Source organism: Palaemon carinicauda, chromosome 2, assembly GCF_036898095.1.
Source record: "Palaemon carinicauda isolate YSFRI2023 chromosome 2, ASM3689809v2, whole genome shotgun sequence".
Lineage (NCBI taxonomy): Eukaryota > Metazoa > Arthropoda > Malacostraca > Decapoda > Palaemonidae > Palaemon > Palaemon carinicauda.
Genome location: NC_090726.1, coordinates 159326515 through 159348309, shown reverse-complemented (window position 1 = coordinate 159348309; position 21795 = coordinate 159326515). Strand labels below are relative to the sequence as shown.

The 21795-nt window shown below is 44.9% G+C and overlaps 1 protein-coding gene across 5 annotated transcripts in view; it reads left to right on the top strand.

Annotated features, from left to right (window-relative positions):
* The first annotated feature begins 4155 nt into the window (after window positions 1–4155).
* LOC137628299 (heterogeneous nuclear ribonucleoprotein A3-like) overlaps window positions 4156–21795 on the top strand; it is a 68235-nt gene continuing 50595 nt past the window's right edge. Inside the window, exons 1-2 of one of the 5 annotated variants that reach the window (XM_068359463.1) lie at window positions 4193–4230; window positions 4368–4446. In XM_068359463.1, coding sequence (XP_068215564.1) covers window positions 4200–4230; window positions 4368–4446 — 110 coding nt within the window. In that variant the 5' untranslated portion in view covers window positions 4193–4199. Of the gene's footprint in view, window positions 4231–4367; window positions 4447–4643; window positions 4667–4751; window positions 4882–5304; window positions 5327–21795 lie in introns of those variants that run through there. The other 4 variants (XM_068359486.1, XM_068359492.1, XM_068359471.1 and 1 more) reach the window with 4 other exon arrangements.

The following is a 21795-nucleotide window of genomic DNA, read 5'->3' as shown; positions in this document are numbered from 1 at the left end:
ATGGTGTTCATATCCAAGGCTATGTTCTTCCGGCAGTCGGCAATCCACACAGCTAAAGCACCTTCCATGCGTACGATCGTTTTATTACGAGTTGTAACGACTCGCTTCGCTGATTTGCTAAAGGTGATTGCAGCCGTCTTTCTAATGTTCGCCTCGTCCTTCTTGATATAGCGAACAGTAGATTCGTTGATTCCAAAATGGCGCGCTGCAGCCGCATAGCTTCTACCGTCTTTCAACATATCGAGAAGCGTCACCTTCTCAGCAATCGTCATCATCCTTCGGTAGCGTTTAGGCTCACTACCAGCCTTAGTAGAAGCAGAACGCTTGGGAGGCATTGTACAGTAGGATTTAACAGAAAGTTCAACAAAAAGTTCAACTTGAAACAGTCGCACACAGCACAGATTAAACTTCACAAACTTAAGAACGTCTACTCAGCGATACGCCGTAAGAGAAAGTGGACGACCCGGGCCCGCGAGAACCTAGATGCTGCGGGTTGGAGATGCGGGCAAAACACCAATCACAGGCTAGATAACAAAACTTGAGTTCTGATTCGTCATCTATCAGCGCTTGAACCAATCACAACCCGTCTTATATGATGCGTAGGTTACCAACTCAAAGTACAAGATACCGTACGTATAGTATTAATAATAATAATAATAAATAATGATAATCATACAGTAATAATAATAATAATAATGATAATAATAATAACAATAATGATTTTATTAACAACAACAACAATAATAATAATAATAATAATAATAATAATAGCTTTACGTATGTTATTTTATTCTTTTGTAGGATGTGTCTCTCTCTCTCTCTCTCTCTCTCTCTCTCTCTCTCTCTCTCTCTCTCTCTCTCTCTCTCTCTCTCTCTCGTACGCTTATTTGAAATGTGATTTTTGCAACAAAGAATATTATTGGATGCAGCTACGTACGTATACATACAAAAGATTCATGGAAAAGAAGCACATCCATTACATTTGTTGTAGTAGCCATCAGCAGCCTTACACCATTCTAATATGGTATGACTGCATCTGATTTGCATTTCATGTTCGATTTAATTTTACTACGTACTGTAGTACAGTACAGTACTGAATTATCGTATGATAATACTGTAATACAGTAATAATAATAATAATGATAATAATAATAACAATAATAATTTTATTAACAACAACAACAATAATAATAATAATAACAATAATAATAATACAGTAGCTTTACGTATGCTACAGTATTTTATTCTTTTGTAGGATGTGTGTGTGTCTCTCTCTCTCTCTCTCTCTCTCTCTCTCTCTCTCTCTCTCTCTCTCTCTCTCTCTCTCTCTCTCTCTCTCTCGTACGCTTATTGGAAATGTGATTTTTGCAACAAAGAATATTATTGGATGCAGTACTACGTACGTATACATACAAAAGATTCATGGAAAAGAAGCACATCCATTACATTTGTAGTACAGTAGTAGCCAACAGCAGCCTTACACCATTCTAATATGGTATGACTGCATCTGATTTGCGTTTCATGTTCGATTTAATTTTACTACGTACTGTATACAGTACTGTATTATCGTATGATCACATTCTCTTTTCGTGTTTTATTTCTTTCTGTGCTGAATTATATATCATATGTAATGCAATGAACAATCAGTAAGAGCAGATATTACTAATTACAGTATTAATGGAATTACAGGTAACGAAATATTGTATTGGGGGGTCTTCAGATTTCGCGGTATTTTCGAAATTTCCGGAAAATCCGCGATATGTATATATGGGTTATGGAAAAAACCTGAGAAGTGGTGAATCCGCGATGGTCGAACTGCGAAGTAGCGAGGGTTCACTGTATTTCATAAATTCACTCTCTACTTGCTGTAACTTCCAAATCTGATTCATGGTTCTAACATTCCAATTACCTATTTTTCTTTAGTATTTATAAACCGGGAGACCAAAGCAAAGGTGGATGGACTGTATCAAAAATTTTAGTGATGAGTCATGGAATATCAAGGCTTGATTATTGCAATTCTCTGTACTATAAATTGCCCAGTACATTACTAAGAAAGTTTCAAAATGTGCAAAACCGGGCGGCTAGACTGATAAAAGGCATTAAACCTCGGGAGAGAATAACTCCTCTACTGATCGATCTACATTGGTTACCTGTTAAGGCTAGAATTGAATTTAAAATTTGTTTGTTGACTCACAAAGCACTTGATATACAAGTGATAAGCCTAAATATCTTGGTGATTGCTTGGTCGCCTACCCTCAATCTATCAGCGCTGCTGTAAGAGTTAGACATGCTGATGACCCATATAGACTATTCGAAATTAGTGTGAATCGTGCAATAGGAGGAAGAAAGTTTTGTTATGCTGCCCCGAGACTCTTCAACGACCTTCCACTTGATGTCAAGAATAGCAAAAATCTGGCAGCTTTCAAGAAAAACCTGAAGACTTTATCTCTTTGGAAAATGTTATAGTAGTGATCTGAAAATTATTAAGCCTGAATACAAATGCTAGCGAATACTGTAACTGAAAAGATACAGAGCAAAATATTAACTGGAAAGAAATTATTTTCACACACCAAAGCCCGCCTGAACAGACTCTTGGTGTCTGATGGAGGGCGAGAAATGAACCCCTAAAAGTATCAAGGATGACCTTGGATTAAAGGGATTAATTGGTGATGAAGTGTGGGACAGAGGTAGATGGAGAAAGCTGGCCAGAAACATCGACCCCACATAAAAATGGGAAAAGATGCAGACAAAGAAGAAGAAAAAATTTGGGGCCATTCTCTTATCTATATCCATAATTTGTTATATTGTTAAATCTTATGTGTGAATGTGTTTCAGAACCAAACTAATTCAGAATTTACATAAAAGATGCAAATGTGTTTTCTATTTTGCTTTTAAAGAATTCAAGAAAATTATTCTACCATCTAGTAGCCTTTTTCATTCAAATGTCCCCTTTTACAATTTATTTAGCTTAGTGGCTGTTTTCCTGGTCTTATCACACAATGAAACCGTTTGCTCTACAGAACTTACGAGATTACACATTTTATTTTTAATATTTAATTAATTGATGTCTTTTGCCGTTTTCTGGATATTGCTGCTCAAAGTAGGCCTATTCAGTTTCCGCCCTTCTTAAAAAGTTGTCGTATTGCATTACGATTTTATAATTTTCCACGTAACTACTTTCAGTTTTTAACTAACACACTTTCTTTCTTCTTGACATTTCTCATTTTTTTCTTTCTAAAATCTCAATTGAACCGCATGAATCTGCCCTTAACAATTACAGTATTTGGAATCAGTGGCCACATTCTATCATGTTTATTTTATTCACCCTATTCTATGGTTATAAGGCAACAAACAGCTACAGAGCCTGTTAGTCATAGCCACCATGACCACGGAATATTTTATAATTTTTTTGTGGTGGGGGGTGGGGGGCACCAAATTATATAATCTGAACGACTAATGTACATTGTGGATATTTAGGATACATTGCCTCATGTACAAGCATCTTTGGTGTTTGATTCAATATTCAAGTCATTTATATTTATGCTTTGTTGTCTAGTGATAATATTAAGTTTTCAGAATATGAAGAGGTAAAAATTCACGAAATTTTGCTTTACGCAATGACATTTGCAATGGATATACGATACGGAATATGATATTCGGTTTAATAAAACTAGTTTAGGTGTATATGTGCACAGTTAATATTATGTTCTGGAACGAAAGGCTAAGAATTTTAGAGAGAAGGGATGGTGCACGCACCCCCCCCTCATCCAGCCATTGGCCAAACTCCTCCCCCCCCCCCGCTGAATAGGGCCGAGTTGTAATCGCCCTATTTAGAAGAATATTTATGTCGTTGACACGGAATCTTGCAAATGATCCCCAATCATTTATGCAGCTTTTATTTGCTATTCAAAAGTGGTTGTGGTTTCGTGCTAGCATTATAGTTTAACTACTACAAATATTCTCTTAAAAAAGGAGAAAATATATTAATCTAAAGGATTCATTTGTTTTCACGTATATTCCTCAGCTTAGATTTTTATCACCGATATATATATATATATATATATATATATATATATATATATATATATATATATATATATATATATATAACAAAAATGTGTCAAGTGACCTGCTGACAACACGTTTTTAAGCAATGTAAAGGTTACCCAGTAGTAAACAAATAGTATAGTGTTGATCGTATGTTATGCAACAAGAATAGATTTCCAGGAGGTAAGTGTACGATAACTAGTTGTGAGTTGTTAATGGGCTTTTGATCCTAATATAAACACGGATTAAATTTTGCTGAAACTAGTAACTGATTATGTAATCAGTATCTAACATTTTCACAAAGAAGTGAAATATTTTAGGTAATTGCGATGTGAAATTCATTTGTATGACAACTGCGTATTGCCGGCGGTTGGAGGGAGATATACAGTACATTACAAGGTAAGTTATATGTTGTTTAAAGCTCCTGAATCCTGAGTAAGGTAAGAGTATTTTAGCGTCATTGATAGTCTAGTCTATAGAAACAGCTAGAGGACACACTTTCTATCAGGAATAAGGAAAAAATTCACTAGCCTTTTGAGCGGAATAGCTATATTTTCTGGACGATTTCAAATCTCCCGCTGCCAAACACATTTTGCTTAATATCCATCTTCGTGAAAAAGTATAATTGCCACATTTGTCGCCTTAAATTTGTTCTGAAGTTCTCTCATTTCATATAGAGGATAGTACCTACTTTTAACATCCCTAAACACAATGAAAGCTTTATTTTGCAATATTGTATTAATATAACCAGTTTGTCAGTTGTCTGTTTTAATCGAGCGGGCTCAAAGGGACGCCATTTGCATCGTTCAACATGGATTTTGGGTTAAGCGAAGAGTAAGCCGAAAATATTCCAATTTGTGTGTTCTTATATCTTGATATGTCAGTGCATAATGTTAAGTCTATCACTTGGGACATTTGTGAGTTGTGAAGTTTAAGGAATCAATCCTATTTAACCTGTAAATGTTGAAGCAGAAATGCCCGAGAATTGGGTGGGTTTTGGGGGGATGGGAAGGGACACCGATGTATATATATACTTTTGAGAAAGTATTCATTGTCGTTCATTATATAACATGATTACGTGATTCCAAGGGAAAGTTTGCATCTAGCAGAACTTGTTGTAATCTTAGAACTCGATGTCGTTTTTGTAAAATGAATTTCTTACGGTGGTGCTTTTATCCCTTCGGACCAGCTACAATGGTCGCCATGAACGCTCGATGTGTGGCATCAATTTGTTTTAAGAAATAAATGTTCTACGACACCTTGTAATTACTGATATGAGGTAGAAGGTTACCCACGTTAACCCGTTTTTTATAAATTTATCTTAGATTACGGCTCTATTCGCAGAACAAAGGGTTTTGGACTACTATTTTTTGAGACGCGTCGTAGTACTGTAGACATAATGATATTTATAGCATACAGTACCCAGGATTTACCTTACAATTGACCTAGCCATGCATAGTTGCATAATTTCTAAAGTACTCTAAGCATTGGCCTCCGATAGGAATTCTATGGCTTATTGGATACCCTCGTTTAGTCAGTTTCATATAAAAGCTATGTTGGACCCTGGATTTATACCTTGAAGAAAAAGAAATTTATATTTACTCATGCACTGTGCAAAGGTACTTCTATTTATCGTTACGGTAATGAAGTAAACAATGTCCAAGGTTTATTTTATGAGTACTTTTGCAGATCATGAGGTCATTAGGCTCAAAACCCCCATATTAAATGGCAAGCCTTCCTAACCATGTCCTACGTCACCTACACTCAATTAAGTTTATTTACCTTTATGTTGTAATGCCTAACTAACATTAATTATTCATGTGCTAGTCTTTGCTCTGCCGTGTCTGGTTCCCTTACAAAAAACACGCTTTAAGCATTAGCCGCAGGGGCAAGTATGTTGGCTGACAAAAATTTGGTGATCGAACTACCTGCATATGCTTTGAATTAGGTAATTTTGGTTTTGGTGTGTGGTCTGTTCAAAGACTTCGTAATGGGTAAAGGGCATGCCGTCTTGGGTTTAGTTACTCTGTATCATTAGTTTTTGACGTTTATTACTCTGTGTAGTCCTTGCGCAGTGGTGGTTTTGAAATAATGAGTTGTAGGGGTAACTACGTGTATGATAACTTCCAGCCTTACCCCTTACCTTAACTTTGTTAAATATTAATACTAGCACTTTCGACATGTTTGATGATGAATGTATTATCCTTTAGACACTCATCTTGTCTAATCAATTTCCGGGGTGTATGTATGATAGCGGAAACCGATATGTATTATTATGTCTAACTTAAAATATGGCAGTGTAAGGGGGGTCGCAGGTGGCCCTTAAACCCCCCCCCCCATTAAGTAGGTAAGGGTACGGCTTGTAGGTTAGGTTAGGGGCGAAAGTTTAGGTTAGTTGAAGTCCATTTTCAACTAACGTGTGAGGAACTGGCCGCTGATATACAAAGGCTCCCAGTTTCCTGTAAGTAACTTTGTTCCAAGTGAACAGTTTCCCCTTGAATATAATTATTAGAACATTTTTCATTTTACCTTTGCTATAATACTGGGCTACCATTTGCAATTCCAGATAGACTGTATATTTGTGTTGTAAACCACATTTCACCAGTAAACATATCACAGGAATATGACCAATCCTTAGGTTCCCTACCTAACCTAACTTAAGTGGCCTTGTCTTTTACTACTATTTTACCTTATTGAATCTTGGATCCAAGGTTATCCCCAACAGTTTGATAGTAACATTTGTCTTATAGGAATTATTAATGAAAGAGATTAAAATATTAAAATGTCTTTTCAGTCTGAAACATTAGGTATAACGTCGCCATTTCTCGGTCTTTGAAATACGAAATTTTGTGGCACCTCTAAACGTGATGCGGTTCCATTAATATACATCAACAACAATAGTTAAGACACTTACAATATATGACTACATAGCAGTTTATCGGTAGTTTCTTCATGTTTTAAGAGAAATAAAAATGAAAATATAAAAAGAAAAAGTTACAACTTGGCGCACAACATCCTAACGAAACAAGAACATGGAAAATGAAACAAACTAAAGGTGAAGAGTTGGTGCCGCATTGAAGGTGGATATATTAGGCGCTGATTAGTCATTTAGAGAATTACAAAGGTGGCCTGGTTCTAATGATGAGAAAATGCAAAATTATAAATAATTTTTCAAGTCTAAACAGTTTGTTTGCAAGAAAAGTTAAATATAGTATAGTATAAGAAAGTGATTCTGAAAGTGTCAAGAGCATATGAATACATGTTTGTTCCATAACTGGAATACAAACCTACGCCATTTATTTAGGGGTATTATTTTCAACGAAGCTGAAATGACTACCCATTAAAATTTAGCGAGAGTTAACTACCCATTCCGCTAGTTAGTGGGAATAGGGGGTTAGCTTGCTACTGCTCCCTCTCACACACCAGGGACTTAGCTCACTTCTCTTTTGGCTCGGATGATGAACGGTCATTGCCGTTCTTCATCCTCACTGTTATATTTTGGACTGCCATTAATGCTTTTTGTTTGTGCTTTCTCTTGATTGGGTGTGTGTGTGTGTGTTGACTTCTGCCGACCATGCGTACCTGCCCTGGACTTGAAGGCCGGCCCTGCGGTACCTTCATGTCGGCTGTGGACACTGACCGCCACACCCTTTGCCCCGCCTGCAGAGGTCAACGGTGTGATAGTGGTAACAACTGTAATGAGTGTCGGGAGTGGTCTGCCTCCCAGTGGGAAAGGTTTGGGCAACTACAAAAAAAGAAATCTAAGCTGGATATTTCTCCTTCGAAGGGAAGAAACCCAAGACCTCTTCTTCCGCCTCCCGACCTTCCTCCGAAACTCCTGCTCGTACGGTCTCTTCCGATAGACCGTCTAGCAGTAGCGTAGACCCTTTAATTTTTGGCCAACCCCAGTCCTCGAGAGATGGTGATGCTTCCCCCCCAGGTGAGGCCTTGTGTATGTCTTCTGTGTTACAGTAGTGGTCGTCCTTGGGGCTTCCGGGTCCACCCTTCAAGGACTCCTTGCTGCAAATTACCCTCTGTAGTGTGATTGTGTAGCCGTCGTCGAGTTCAGAGGGGGATCCTCTATCTCTTGTCGACGTTGTGGTGTCAAGAGGCATCTTCTGTGGCCCCTGCCCCTCCAGACTCTCCAGCTGTTGCTTCCAACTACGTTTCCCCTGTTCCTGTTCATCCTTCGATGGGGAAACTAAATCCATCTTCTGTCTCTCCTGTGAGTGTTTATTTTCCCTCAGGGGAGTTCTCTCATAGACAGCACCTCTTCGCAGGACTGCTGATCCAAAGGACCCTAGAGGGCAGCTCCGTCGCAGAGCTCGCCCTCTGCTTTGCCTCAGATGTGGCCCTTCACCATCGGTGAAAAGATGCCGTTTCGGCTCTTCAGCCTCATCTTTCGTAGGCGTCCCCGGCAGACCCTCCGCTTTAATCATCTTCTGGCCCTCGACCTTTGCTCGGCCCAGGTCCTTCTTGTGACGACGCTGCTGATAGTCCTCGGACTTCGGCCCTGGACTCTTCTGTGGATCGTTCGCGATCTCCATCAGTGGATGTTCGCCCTTCCAAAGTGCACATCCCTGTACACGTTCCTGTCTCCTGAACATACTCCGGATATTCTTTCTAAGCGTTCAGCTGCGCCCCAGCACTCTCCAACAGCACGTCTGCACCAGCCTGCTCTTCAATGCTTATCAGAGTATCTTCGCTCTCCAGCGCTTCAACGTTCGCCTGATTGCCAGCCTTCCTCCGCTTGTCCACAGCGCCCTCCTATACTCCAGCGATCTCCAAATCGCCGGCGGTCTCCAGCGCAGCCCCGCCATTCCAAAGAGCAGCGTTTGCCAGCTCGCCAGCGCAACTGCGCTCTCCAGCTCAAGCTCGTTAACTCTCCTGGAGGCGTCAGTGCTTTTTGCACAGCCTCGGTCTCCGGCTCGCCAGTGCTCTCCTGCACACCAGCACTCTACTGCGCATCAGCGTTCTCCTTTGCCGAAGCTTTCTCTAGTTCATCAGCACCCTCCAGCTCCCCGGCGATCACCTGCGCGCCAGCACACTCTTGCGCATTCTCCGGAAGCTGCGCACCAGCATCCTCCTGGGCAGCGCCGTACTGCGTGCCTAGGTTTAAGGAACAGCGAATCAACAGGTCACCATTGCCTTAATCACCTTCCCGCAAGCGCATTACAGCGCGACCGCCTGGAAAGTGGATGGAGTCTCCACATTAGGGTTCAGGATCCCGAAGCTGCCTTCCTTTAAGGCGGACCCATCAGCATCAGAGACTCCTCGCAGGGAACCTTTGGTCCCTTTCCCTCCAGGGGATCTGTTTGATAGTGCATCAGCGAGTCAGCAGACGTGATTCAGTGCTATGGTCTGAGCAGTTGTTCAAGCCTGCTTTGTCTGCCAGCTCTTCGGACCATCCTATAGCTCCAGCAGACCTACTGCAAGGTACCACTGCTTCTTCTCCCTGAAGAGGAGGAGAGGAGTTTCGGACATGGTCACTTCCCCGAGGGTAAAGCTGACTCCTGTTAGGCCATCGAGGCCTACTCCTCCTGCATCTTCCACCGGACACTCTCCTGCCTCACCTCTGCTGAGTGAGTCGTGCAAGGAAGGTGCTTTCTCTCTTCCATCTGAGGAAGTTTCTCCTTGCACGGAGAGTTCTTCACCACCGATTGAAGTCAGGAGGGACATGACAATCCAGTCTATGATGCTCGAGTCCTACCTTCTTTCTTGGAAGGAACCTAATGACTGCAAGACACTCCCAAAGTCCCCTTCAAGTACTTCTAAGCCTACAGATGCAGCCAGTCACTCTAGGGATGTCCGTGACCCCCCCCCCCAAGAAGAGCTCTCGGGGGTGGAAGAAGGAGACCGCTGCAAGTCCAATCTCGGAAGGAGAGCAGAAAGCGTCAGAACATGTATTCTGGCAGGTTCTGGCTGTCATGAGGGCTCTATGTGTTTACTAACCCAGAGATACCTATACGAGAACAAAGACATGGTCTTCGACCGTGTCTTTGGCATCCAGAAGCCCTTAAAGACCAGTGCAGCCTTCCCTTGGTCTCAGGGGCTGAAAGGTGTCAGGGCTAAGATCGGCCTACAGCTTTCTGAGCTCTCCTCCTCCCAATGTTCAGGCTCTACCACTAAGCTTGGCCCATCTCCTTGTCTCCAGCAGAGGAGGTACTTCGAGATCTTAGATGAACCTCGGCTAGCTCTTCCTCTCCATCACTCCTTGGAAAAGCTCAATAAGGGAGAGAGAGACTCCAACCGACAGTTGTTTCGTAACTGGAATACAAACCCACGCTATTTATTTAGGGGTATGTATTACTTTCTGCGAAGCTGAAATGACGAGCCATTGAAATTTAGCAAGGGTTAGCTACCCTTACTGCTACTTAGCGTGGGGTAGGTGCTACCGCTCCCACTCACACACCGGGGATTTAGGTCACTTTACTTTTGGCTCGGATGGAGACCGGTTGTATCAGCTCTTCCTCCTCGCCTATTTTGGACTGCCATTAATTTTTCTTTTAACTTACTTTTTCTTACATTCATACACACATACCATACATACATATATGAAAACATTCTTAATGTTTATATATAGAACGGTTGTAAGTTTTCCTTTTCAGTGTTTGTGCTGTGCGTGTGATACGTATACGAGAGGTTCTCAAGACATTTGTGCAAGGCCGGGAACCTTCCCTCCCTGACCTCTCCCCCCCCTTGTCCATCGGTCTTCCAGTCGGCGGATAACCTACCGTTCACTCACTCACCGCCGCAGGGGAATCATCATCGTTTGAACCCTCCTCGTTCAACTGTTGTCTTCGCCTTTCCCTCTTCCTACGGGTAACATATGGATTACTTAGCGAAGGGAGTGTGGCCTCTCGGAGATTGACTACGGTCTTTCTCTTCTCTAGGCCGTTCACCTTTCATTGGCCTCCGACAGTGTACTAACGGGGGAGCACCTTATCCCGTTCACAGTTTAGGTTGCGCTTCTGATTGTTTTCTTAATTATTTGAGTGAAATTATAATTGTTTGTAATTTAACTTTATAGCCTCTTCTCCGTGGAGAACATTTCCCTTCGGAGGATCAGTGTTTCTTCTTCTTAGTGAATATTTTTAGCTGATTTGAATAATTGTAATTCTTGTTTTATTACAGTTACTTTCCGCTCCCCTTCTCCTGTCGATGTCGACCGGGGAAGGGATGGCGCAGTACTTAATATATTTTTGTTTCCTCGGTGGTCTCCCTTCCCGTCATGGACTAGGTGTTCCTCCGATGGAATTTTCTGTTACATATTTTACTTGATTTTTCCTCAGTTAGCGATGCAGTTTTCTTTGTTCGTCTAAGAGTGCCGACGAAGCAGAGCTGTTCTGTTCATGCCTGGGGAATTTGCTGTCACTGCCGTCCCTCAGAGGACGTCATCATGGCCGCCATCCCTTCTCTTAAAAGTACCCCCAGTGGCAACACCTGATCAGCACTTCATCTGCGAGGAACTTGCTCCAGCTATGCTTCCTCAGGTAGCGCTCTTGTCAGATCATCTTAGAGCGCTACCAGGAGGTTCGCCTGCAGGGGTTGGACAACTTTCCCTTCCGAGGGAGAACTTCCTGCATCTTCATCACTTCATCGACTCCGACTGCTGTTGCTGTCTTCACCTAGACTACGCTCCCCCCTTGCTGAGTCTCTCTTCCTTCGGGGGTGGAGAGTAGTCTTAGGCAAGTCTCTCCTGCGAAGTGATCACCTCTTGTTCGCGTGATGGGCCACTCCTAGAGACTCCTCTTCGGAGGATTGCTACTGCTGAAGGTCAGCTTGCTGGTCCACCGGCCCTCATGGGCGTCATTTGTTCCTGGACCTTCTGACGACGCTGCAGCTAGTCCTCGTACTTCGGTCCTGGACTCTGATAGTTAGCGATCTCCATCGGTGGATATTCGCCCTTTCAAAGGGCACATTCCAGTTCCTGATCGTCCTACTTGCTGACCTGCCGACCTACTAGCACAACCTGGCCACAGAGCAACGTTTGCCAGATCGCCAGCACTCACCAGCCAACCTACAATCGCCGTCGCAACAGAGATCATCAAAATGTCAGCGGTCGCGCCCGTAACTTCATTTTCATGTTCGCCCAACGATCTCCTGTGCACCAGCACTCTCCTACACACCAGCAGTCTCGTGCCAATGATCTCCTGCACGCCAGCGTTCTCCTACGCTCCAGCATGCTTGCGCCATCGTTGTCTTACGCACCACCGCTCTCCTGCGCGCCAACGATCTCTGCGCGCCAGCATTCATCCATGCGTGTGCCAGCAGTCTCCACGCATGCCAGCATTCATCTGCGTGCGCTCCAGCAGTCTCCTGTGACCAGTCGCGCTCTTTTGCGCATTCTAGGGAGACTGCACAACACCCTGCACAGTGCCTTACTGCTCGCCACCACTCTCAGATCCAGAGCTCTCCTGCGCAGTTGCGCTCTCAGATCCAATGCTCGCCAAAGCCAACGCTCACCAGCGCGCTTAGATCCAATGCGCCAGCTCTTGCCAAAGACCCAACACCTGCCTGCTCACCAGCACTCTTCTGCGCATTCACCGAAAACTGCGCTTCAGCTGAAACTGAGCGCCAGCATCATCCTGTGCGCCATCGCACCAGTACTCTCCTGCGCACTTGCGTAATATGCAAAAATAATGAAAACTTTTTGACATGTCACCATTGCCCCATTACTCTCCCCGCAAACGCATTACGGCATGGCCGCTGGGAAAAGAAGGAAGAGGCTTCACAGAAGGGTTCAAGATCCCGAAGATTCCATCTTCCAAAGGGAATCAAACTTATCTACCATCGGTCGAGACTCCTCACAGGGAACCCTTGGTCCCTTTCTCTTCAGGAGTTTTTCCTGACAGTACCACCGTCAGCAAACATGATCTGAACGTTGCAAACGGCCTATCATTACCTCACAAATCTCTAATTACCAATGAAAAATCATCAACCGACTGATCACTAGATCACCGTTTGCTGATTGCTAGCTCACTGATCACTAGATCGCCAATTGCTAGCTCATCTCTCTGGTCATTGACCTCCAGTCTCGCCAATTGCTAGCGATCTCTGATTGCTAGTCAATAACCAGTCTTCAGCTTGCTGATCACTAGATCGCCGATGGACAGATTGTCTTCCTTCGATCATCGATTTCAGCTCGCTGATCTCTGACCAGCCAATTGTCAGCTTGCTGATCTTTAGCTCACTGATCACCGGTCCGTGATCGATTGCAGATCATCAACAACTGACTATCATTAAACCTTTCTGCTGTCTCTCAGGGCTCTCCAAGCCGATTACCAACTCACCAATCGCCAACCTTCCTTGCCTGACTGACCAGACAGCCTTCATCTGCCTGTCAGTTACCATCTTCGGCTCGCAGATCGTTGATTCACCGATCATCGGCAATTCGGTGTTCACCAGCAGTTCGTGACTCAGACTTACTAGTAAACCTCTGCCTGTAGTTCCCTAGATCAGAAGGCATGCAACACACTTCTCACTACTCGCCGTTCGCTGTTCCTGTTATAGCGCAAATGCGCTCGCCAACGCACCAGCGCGCTTCTACATCACAGCGCGCAGTCCAGGAGGTTCCCAAGATAGCGCACAGGCGCTCATGGGTTCCCCTGGACACTCTGCTAACGGCGCGCAATATAAAAACTGCGCACAATGTTCCAGTAGCACGTGAGGTTCCAGCTGCGCGCCCAGTTCCAGTCACGCGCGACACGCGCCCACCCCAACAGCGCACACCTAGACGGCCCGTTCCAGCTGCGCGCCCATCACAACAACGCACACATGCGCCCACATCCTGATGCGCGCCCGGCTATCTCACGATCGCCTAAGGCAGCTGCACAACCTGCACACCTCTCGCCCTCGCGCTATCGCCAGGCGGCGCAATCGCGCTCACGCCTGGTCGTTACAGACACGCGCCAGCATGCTACCGCGCACTTGCGCTCATCAGTAGCCCATCAGCCCATTGCGCTCCCTCGCATCCAGCCTTCTACCCCTCATAAGATAGCTCTTGTGCGCCAAACTCCCTCGCCATCTCCTACGCGCGCGCGCCCCCTCAACCTTGCACGCCCACACTCACGCGCGAGCGCGAATATCCTGCTGCGCATGATTCAATTACGCGCGATCCAGATCAGGGCTTTTCACGCAATCACCAGCGTGATCGGCGCAATGATCGCCAACGCGATCACGCCCGAGTTACATCAGGGGTACAGGCGGACAGGTCAACATCGCGCTCCCCTCCCCGCAAGCGCAGAACAGCGCGCTCGCCGGAGGAGGGAGGTCTAAGGATCTTTCTTCCTTCATTGCAGATTCTCAACAGGCGAACCCTCATGTGTCGACTCCTCCAAGGAATCGAACGATCCCCTTCCCTCCAGAGGGAGTATCTGACAGCACGACTGTCAGCCAGCGGCCCTGGTTTGGTACCATTGTCAGAGCACTTATGCAGGCAATGAAGCCTGTGCTTTCTGACTTGGGTTACAAATCAGCGGCAACTTCCTCCCCCCTGAAGAGGAAGAGAGGAGTCCCAGACGTGGTAACTTCCCCAAGGACTATCCTGTCCCTTCGCAAGTCCTTACGTAAGGCTCCTACCCCACCTCAGACTTTCTCTCCCTCCTCTGCGGATGAGTATTACCCATCCTCAGGAGAACCGGAAGATCCGGTCCGTTCCCCATCGCACCAATGGGGGAAACTCCGCCGCTTCCTGAGAAGTCCCCTCGTGTAGAGGTGGCGAAGGCCTTACATCCTTCATTGCTGGAGTCCTGCATCCCTCCTAGGAGGGAGCCAAAGGACTCTAAGACTGTTCCCAAGTCTTACGCAAGGACCCGACAGGAACCAGATAGACCTTTGGAGAACGTCCACGAGTCTCCCCAGGAAGAGCCTCTGGGGACGCGAGACTTCGCTGCCAGTCCGTCAGGAGGAGAACACCAGGAGTCAGAACATGCGTTCTGGCAAGTCCTGACCCTCATGAAGAACCTCAATGGGATCCCAGACCCAGAGATTCCTCCTCATGAAGGGAAGGATATGGTTTTGGACCGAATCTACGGCACCCAGAAACCCTCTAGGGCCAGTGCAGCTTTGCCCTGGTCTCGGGGCATGAAGTGCGCCAGAGACAAGGTCGAGGGCCAGCTCTCTGAGCTTGCTTCCTCCAATAGATCCAGTGCCGGTAACAAGCTCCTCCCTCCTCCTCGAGTACATCAGATGAGGTACTTTGAAATCCTAGAGGAGACTTGTTTGAGTCTTCCAGTACACCATTCAGTGGAAGAACTCACTGGGGGAGTCCCTCTTGAGAGACACTCCAACCGGCAAGTGTCCTATTCCGCAACTGAGATTCTAAGCCAGGAGAAAGTTGCGAAGTGTGCCATGCAGGCAACTTCGTGGCTGGACATCTGGCTGGGATCTCTGGGCATCCTGGTACGTTCTGAGGACCTGTCCAAAGAAAGTACCAGGAAGGCACTGGAGACATTCTTACTCTCAGGCACGCGAACCATCGAGTTTCTGGCTCATCAAGTCTCGAGCTTGTGGGCCAACACGATTCTCAAGCGTCGGGACGCAGTGGCTGAGAGGTTCCACCAGAAGGTCCCCAGTTCTGGTGTTAGCAGGCTCAGACACTCTTCCGTTCTCGGTAAGAGCTTGTTTGAGCCAAAGGACGTGGAGCTAGCCTCTGAGAGGTGAAGTAAGTCCAATCAGGATTCCCTCATCCACAAGGCCCTGACATCGAGGCCTCACAAACCTCCAGCAGCTCAGCAACCCCGTCCAGCTAAGGACACTAGGAAGACAACGACAGCGAAGCAGGTGTCTAAGCCCTTTCCTGCCAAGGGCAGAAGGAGCAAGAAGTCCTCCAGGGGAGGAGGCAAGAATCCTAGAGGGAACGGCCGAGGTCGTAAACGCTAGGATTGGCAGTCCCCCTGCATGTCCACCAGTGGGGGGATGGCTACAAAGTTGCGTGACAAGGTGGCAGCAACTCGGGGCAGATACCTGGATGATTTCCGTAATCGGTCAGGGTTATCGCGTCCCGTTCATCTCATGTCTACCTCCCCTGACAGCGAATCCAGTGTCATTGAGCTCCCTTACCATGGGATTGGTAAAAGGACAGGCCCTCCGGGCAGAAGTCCAGATCATGTTGAAGAAGGACGCTCTCCAAGTGGTTGTGGACGGGTCCCCAGGCTTCTACAGTTGACTCTTTCTTGTGAGAAAGGCATCTGGAGGCTGGAGACCAGACATCGACCTCTCGACACTGAACGGGTTTATCTAACAGACTCCGTTCAGTATGGAGACGGCAGACACGGTCAGGCTTGCAGTGAGACCACAAGACTTCATGTGCACACCGGACCTGAAGGACGCGTACTTCCAGATCCCAGTCCATCTGTCTTCAAGGAAGTACTTAAGATTTTGCCTAGACGACAAGATCTACCAGTTCAAGGTGCTGGGCTTCGGTCTCTCCACAGCACCCCAAGTGTTCACCAAGTTGTTCACCCTGATTTCGTCATGGGCTCACAGGATCGGCATCTGTCTCCTCTGTTATCTGGACGACTGGCTGATCCTTGCAGACTCGAAGGCAACCCTTCTTCGCCACCGAGACAAGCTTCTCGAACTTTGCCAAGATCTAGGGATCATGGTAAACCTCGAGAAGTCCTCTCTGCAGCCCTCTCAGAGACTGGTATACCTAGGCATGGTCATAGACACCAATCTCCACAAAGCCTTCCCATCAGACGACAGGATAGCAAGGCTGAGGAAGGTCGCGAGACCTTTCCTCACACGAGAAGAACTTCCAGCCCAATCGTGGTTACGTCTCCTCGACCATCTCTCCCTGGCCCGTCTGGTTCCCAACAGTCGCCTCAGAATGAAATCTCTCCAGTGTGGAATCAAGGACACGATTCACCGGACACCCTGATCCCTATGGGACAACCGGAACAGACGGATCTCCAGTGGTGGGTGGCAGACGAGAACCTACGAATGGGAGTGGATCTTCTCGTCCTCCCCCCGGACTTGATGTTGTTTTTGGACGCATCAAAGAAAGGGTGGGGGGCCCACTTCTGAACCACAGGACCTCAGGCCTGTGGTCAGAATCAGAAAAGTACCTTCACATAAACTTGCTAGAAATGAAGGCCGTGTTCCTGGCACTTCAGAAGTTCCACCAAGTCCTGGCGGGCCACTCTGGTAGTGATGAGCGACAACACCACAGTGGTGGCTTATATCAACAAGCAGGGAGGTACCTTTTCAGAACAGCTATCCCATCTTGCAGTAGAGATACTGAGATGGTCCGAAGTCCACTCGATCACACCAGGAGCTCGTTTCATTCCGGGCAAAAGGAATGTGCTCGCCGACAGTCTGAGCAGAGCGACACAGATAGTGAGTACCGAGTGATCTTTGGATCGTCAAGTAGCCAACAAAGTCCTGACTTTGTGGGGTTCCCCGACTGTGGACCTGTCCGCTACAGCGCTGAACCACAAGCTCCCGCTGTACTGCTCCCCAGTCCCGGATCCCAAGGCTCTCTGGGAAGATGCCTTCCAGCAACGGTAGGACAACGTCGATGTGTACGCCTTTCCCCCGTTCTGGCTGATGAGGAGAGTACTCAACAAGACCAGAATATCGGTCAACCTTTCAATGACCCTCATAGCTCCGCTATGGCACCACGCAGAATGGTTCCCGGACCTTCTGCAACTCCTTACGGAGCCTCCAAGGGAACTCCCTCCACGTCACGAGCTACTCAAACAACCACATGCCAACATCTTCCACAAAGTCTTATCTTTACTTCGACTTCACGCCTGGAGACTATCCAGCATCTCCTCAAAGAGAGGATTTTCACAACAAGTTGCGAACAGGATGTCTGGACAGCTGCGCAAATCATCCACAGGGGTCTACCAGGCGAAGTGGCGAGTTTTCTGTGGTTGGTGTCGTGGAAGGGGTATCTCTCCACTCGATGCCACTATTCCAGCAATAGCGGAGTTCCTCGTGTATTTGTGGGAGGAAATGCGCCTTTCAGTCTCGGCATTGAAAGGCTATCGCTCAGCCTTAAGTCTTGCCTTCAGGCTCAAAGGAATGGACATTTCTTCCTCGCTGGAACTTTCTCTTCTCATACGAAGCTATGAACTTACCTGCCCTCAGTCGGAAGTAAGACCCCCTTCTTGGAACGTGGTTAGAGTTCTCAGGTCTCTAAAGAGACCTCCCTACGAACCACTACGCCAGGCTTCAGATCGCCACCTTACTTGGAAGACGGTGTTCCTGCTAGCTTTGGCCTCGGCCAAGCGAGTCAGCGAACTACATGGTCTCTCATACGACATCGTCCATTCAAGGGGGTGGGGGGAGGTGACGTTCAGGTTCGTCCCTGAGTTTGTTGCCAAGACTCAGAACCCGGGAATGCCGGACCCTTGGTTCGACTTTCCAGGTTTCGAGTCTCCGTTCTGTAACAGATGATCAGACCAACTCCTACTGTGGCCAGTAAGGAGTCTGAGGTTGTATCTTAAAAGAACAGCTGCAGTTCGTCCCCAGGTTCAAGCCTTGTTCATGAGCACTGGGGAAACGAAGAGAAGGGTCACCAGGAATACCATCTCAGCCTGGATTTGCAAGGTAATACACCTGGCCTTGAATCCTGACCCTTCTCCATCACGTCGCCCTAGAGCGCATGATGTCAAGGGCAAAGCTACGTCCCTGGCCTTCAAGAAGAATTATTCAGTGACGCAGGTCCTGGAAGCTCGGGTGTGGAAGCGTCAGACCACCTTCATAGCCCACTACCTGCAAGACTTGACCCACAGGAGGCTCGATACGTTTTCTATCGGCCCTGTGGTGGCTGCACAACAGCTGGTCTAAACCTCAGGCTCCTTAACCCTGGACAGGTATCGTTCTTGGACACCCCTATTTAGGTATTTAGGGGTTGAGCTCGACCCCGACTCCTAAAAAAATTCAGGAAAAATTTAGTTATGCATCAATCTGTATTGTTTGACTTGCTAAAAATACTTCAAAGAATGCTAAAAACTACTGAAGATATAAATGATACCCATCTACAAAATAACTATTTATTGGAAATATATTGAAAATTTAAGTATACAAAAAAAAAGGACATAAATATTCACAAAAAATAGAAATATACATATACACATAAATCCCTTTAGGGACACCTTCTTAGATGGCAAAGCAACAGCGTGTAATTGCTGGAAATGAGTTGGACCCATAGAAGTCAAGATCTGAAATGAGAAAAAAAAAAGGTAATTTTTTTTTTGGCCAAAAAACTAGTCCAAGTTTCACTAATTTTTTCTGGTACCTAAATGAAATAGGAAGAGGCTAATTTCTTTATAGAATAAACTCATATTATCCTTGAACAGAAATACATAATAAAATGTGCACTAAGATTTAATTTACTGTTATATCAGGGGCGAAATCTAAAGGTAATTTTTTGACGGCCTAGTTTCACAATGTAAATTTCTTATGAAAATCATTGTATCTCCTATAAAATATGATATTTATGCATTAAAATATACCAAAATATCACAAATTCTATACAGAACAAGAATATATAGAGATATGCCAACTTACCTTTCGGGTATGTCAACAAAATGGCCGCAGACCGCAACAACTCTTACAGCCCAATCTACCACTTGAAATGGAGAATGGGTATGTAAATTTCAAGGTGTTATTTATTTATCTAATTATCAGTGGATTGGAATAAAACTGATATGATGGCTTTCTGGATGTTTGACAATTATTTTTATCATATTAAATTTAAATTCTTTGAAATAAATTTTAGATAAAAAATGGGTGATATCTATTTTGTAAAGATTAAAATTTCAGCATTTATACAAACAAGTAGTAAAAAAAGAAAGTTTCATGATTTAACCTAGCTATAACTATCAGGTACAGTTCAGATACAAGACAGTTTGAAGCTATAGACAAACAGGCTTCCTGCTCCTCAAACAAGTGGTGTTTGTCATGTGGTCAGTCTTAGGTGGGCAGCTATGACAGTAAGTCCTTTCAGGAAGCTTGATATGACCAACACAAAATTGATACCATACTTACAGCAAGAGAAAATAGAATTAGTAACTAATACAAGTAAAAGGATATCAAATAGCAAATCGGTAGCCAATCAAAGTAAAATGAAATCAAAATAAGAAACTGCTGACCAATAAAAAGTCAAATAATAGCAAATTATTATATATACATAAACTATGATCTATAATAATAATGATGATGATAATAATAATAATAATAATAATAATAATAATAAAACGCTATATAAATCAATTTCAAGTACCTAATACACATAAGAAAAATATTTACAAATACGAAGGAGAAATTATCAGAGAAATAAATATCAAACACATGAGGTTGCAAGCTACATATCATCAACATCTCTTTTTAACTCCATTAGAAGTGTGTTGATGACATCCATGCCAAGGGAATACTGCCTGCTGGCCATTATTGAATATAAATTCAAAATAAATAGAAAAAAATCAGAAATTTGCAAAAAAAAAAAAAAATTCAGAAATTAGCATTTGAGGGAAAATGGACCTCATGGTAATATATGGCATCTAAGCCAAAACCAATGTCATGCAAGTGGTAGACACACCATCCACACACACTTTCCAACTATAAAGAACCAAACAAGTATCAACACTGTTCGACAATTTATAATTATGTAATAACTTTGCTGTTTGATCACTTACCCCTATTTAGGTATTTCAGGGTCGAGGTCGACCCCTGGGGGGGGTAAAAAAATGGGGAAGGAGTGAAGTTAGACGAAAATCAGTCCTAAAGCAGACAATGGCATGTAGACTAGTCACCCCTTGCAGGTCGATCACTTCCATATTCGAGACAGCTGATGATTTATGGGGAAAAAACAGGTTTTGAACATGCTGTAGGGGTCGTGTACGACCCATCATACCTGTCCTGGGTATTAATGGACAAGTAGCAGAAGGTTGAGGGCATTGTTACCCGGTTTTAGTCTGCATGAATGAAAAGGTATGTCTGGCCCTTATTCTTTTCTTCATCCTCTCCTCCCTTGGAGAAAGCAGCATCCTGGGTTCTCTGCACAGCTGACCTCAAACCACTGCAGGTAAACCATGCTTCCTTGTGTTCCTAGTATTGAGTGTAATACTGTCATGTCCCCATACCCTGACGAGGTGGTATTGGGAGAGTCCTAGCCTAGATTTCCATCTGAGGAACTCCAGGTCAACTTCCTGGGACGAGTCACTTTTCACCTTCGCACACCTTACGTGGGCCGCAGCAGTTTCACAGCCGCTAGCGAGGAGCAGGGATTCCCTATTGTCTGAGTACGTAAACAGTCTAATATGGAATCCCTGAGCAAGCCAAAGCCAGTATGGCAGGGACTTACCACCCTTCCTAAGGGTTAAGTCACCCCATGTAAATAGCGTGGTTTGTATTTCAGTTACGGAACAAATGACAAATTCGTAGATAATTTGTATTTTTCCTAACTATACAAACCTTAGCTATTTACACATATTTGCCCGCCAGCCCTGTCCCCCGGTATAAGTCCTACCTCTAAGTAAAGTGAAGCACTCACTGTGTGTGTGAGGGGGGAGGGGTAGCAAGCTACCCCTCCCTACCCCCCCCGCTAACTAGCGGCGGGGTAGTAAACCCTCGCTAAAATTCTTATGGCTCATCATTTCAGCTACGCCGAAGTAATTACCCCATGTAAATAGCTAAGGTTTGTATAGTTAGGAAAAATACAAATTATCTACGAATTTGTCATATTTTGCTTAACTTTGGATAACTTTCTTTAGCACTTGAGGTTCGAAATCAGTA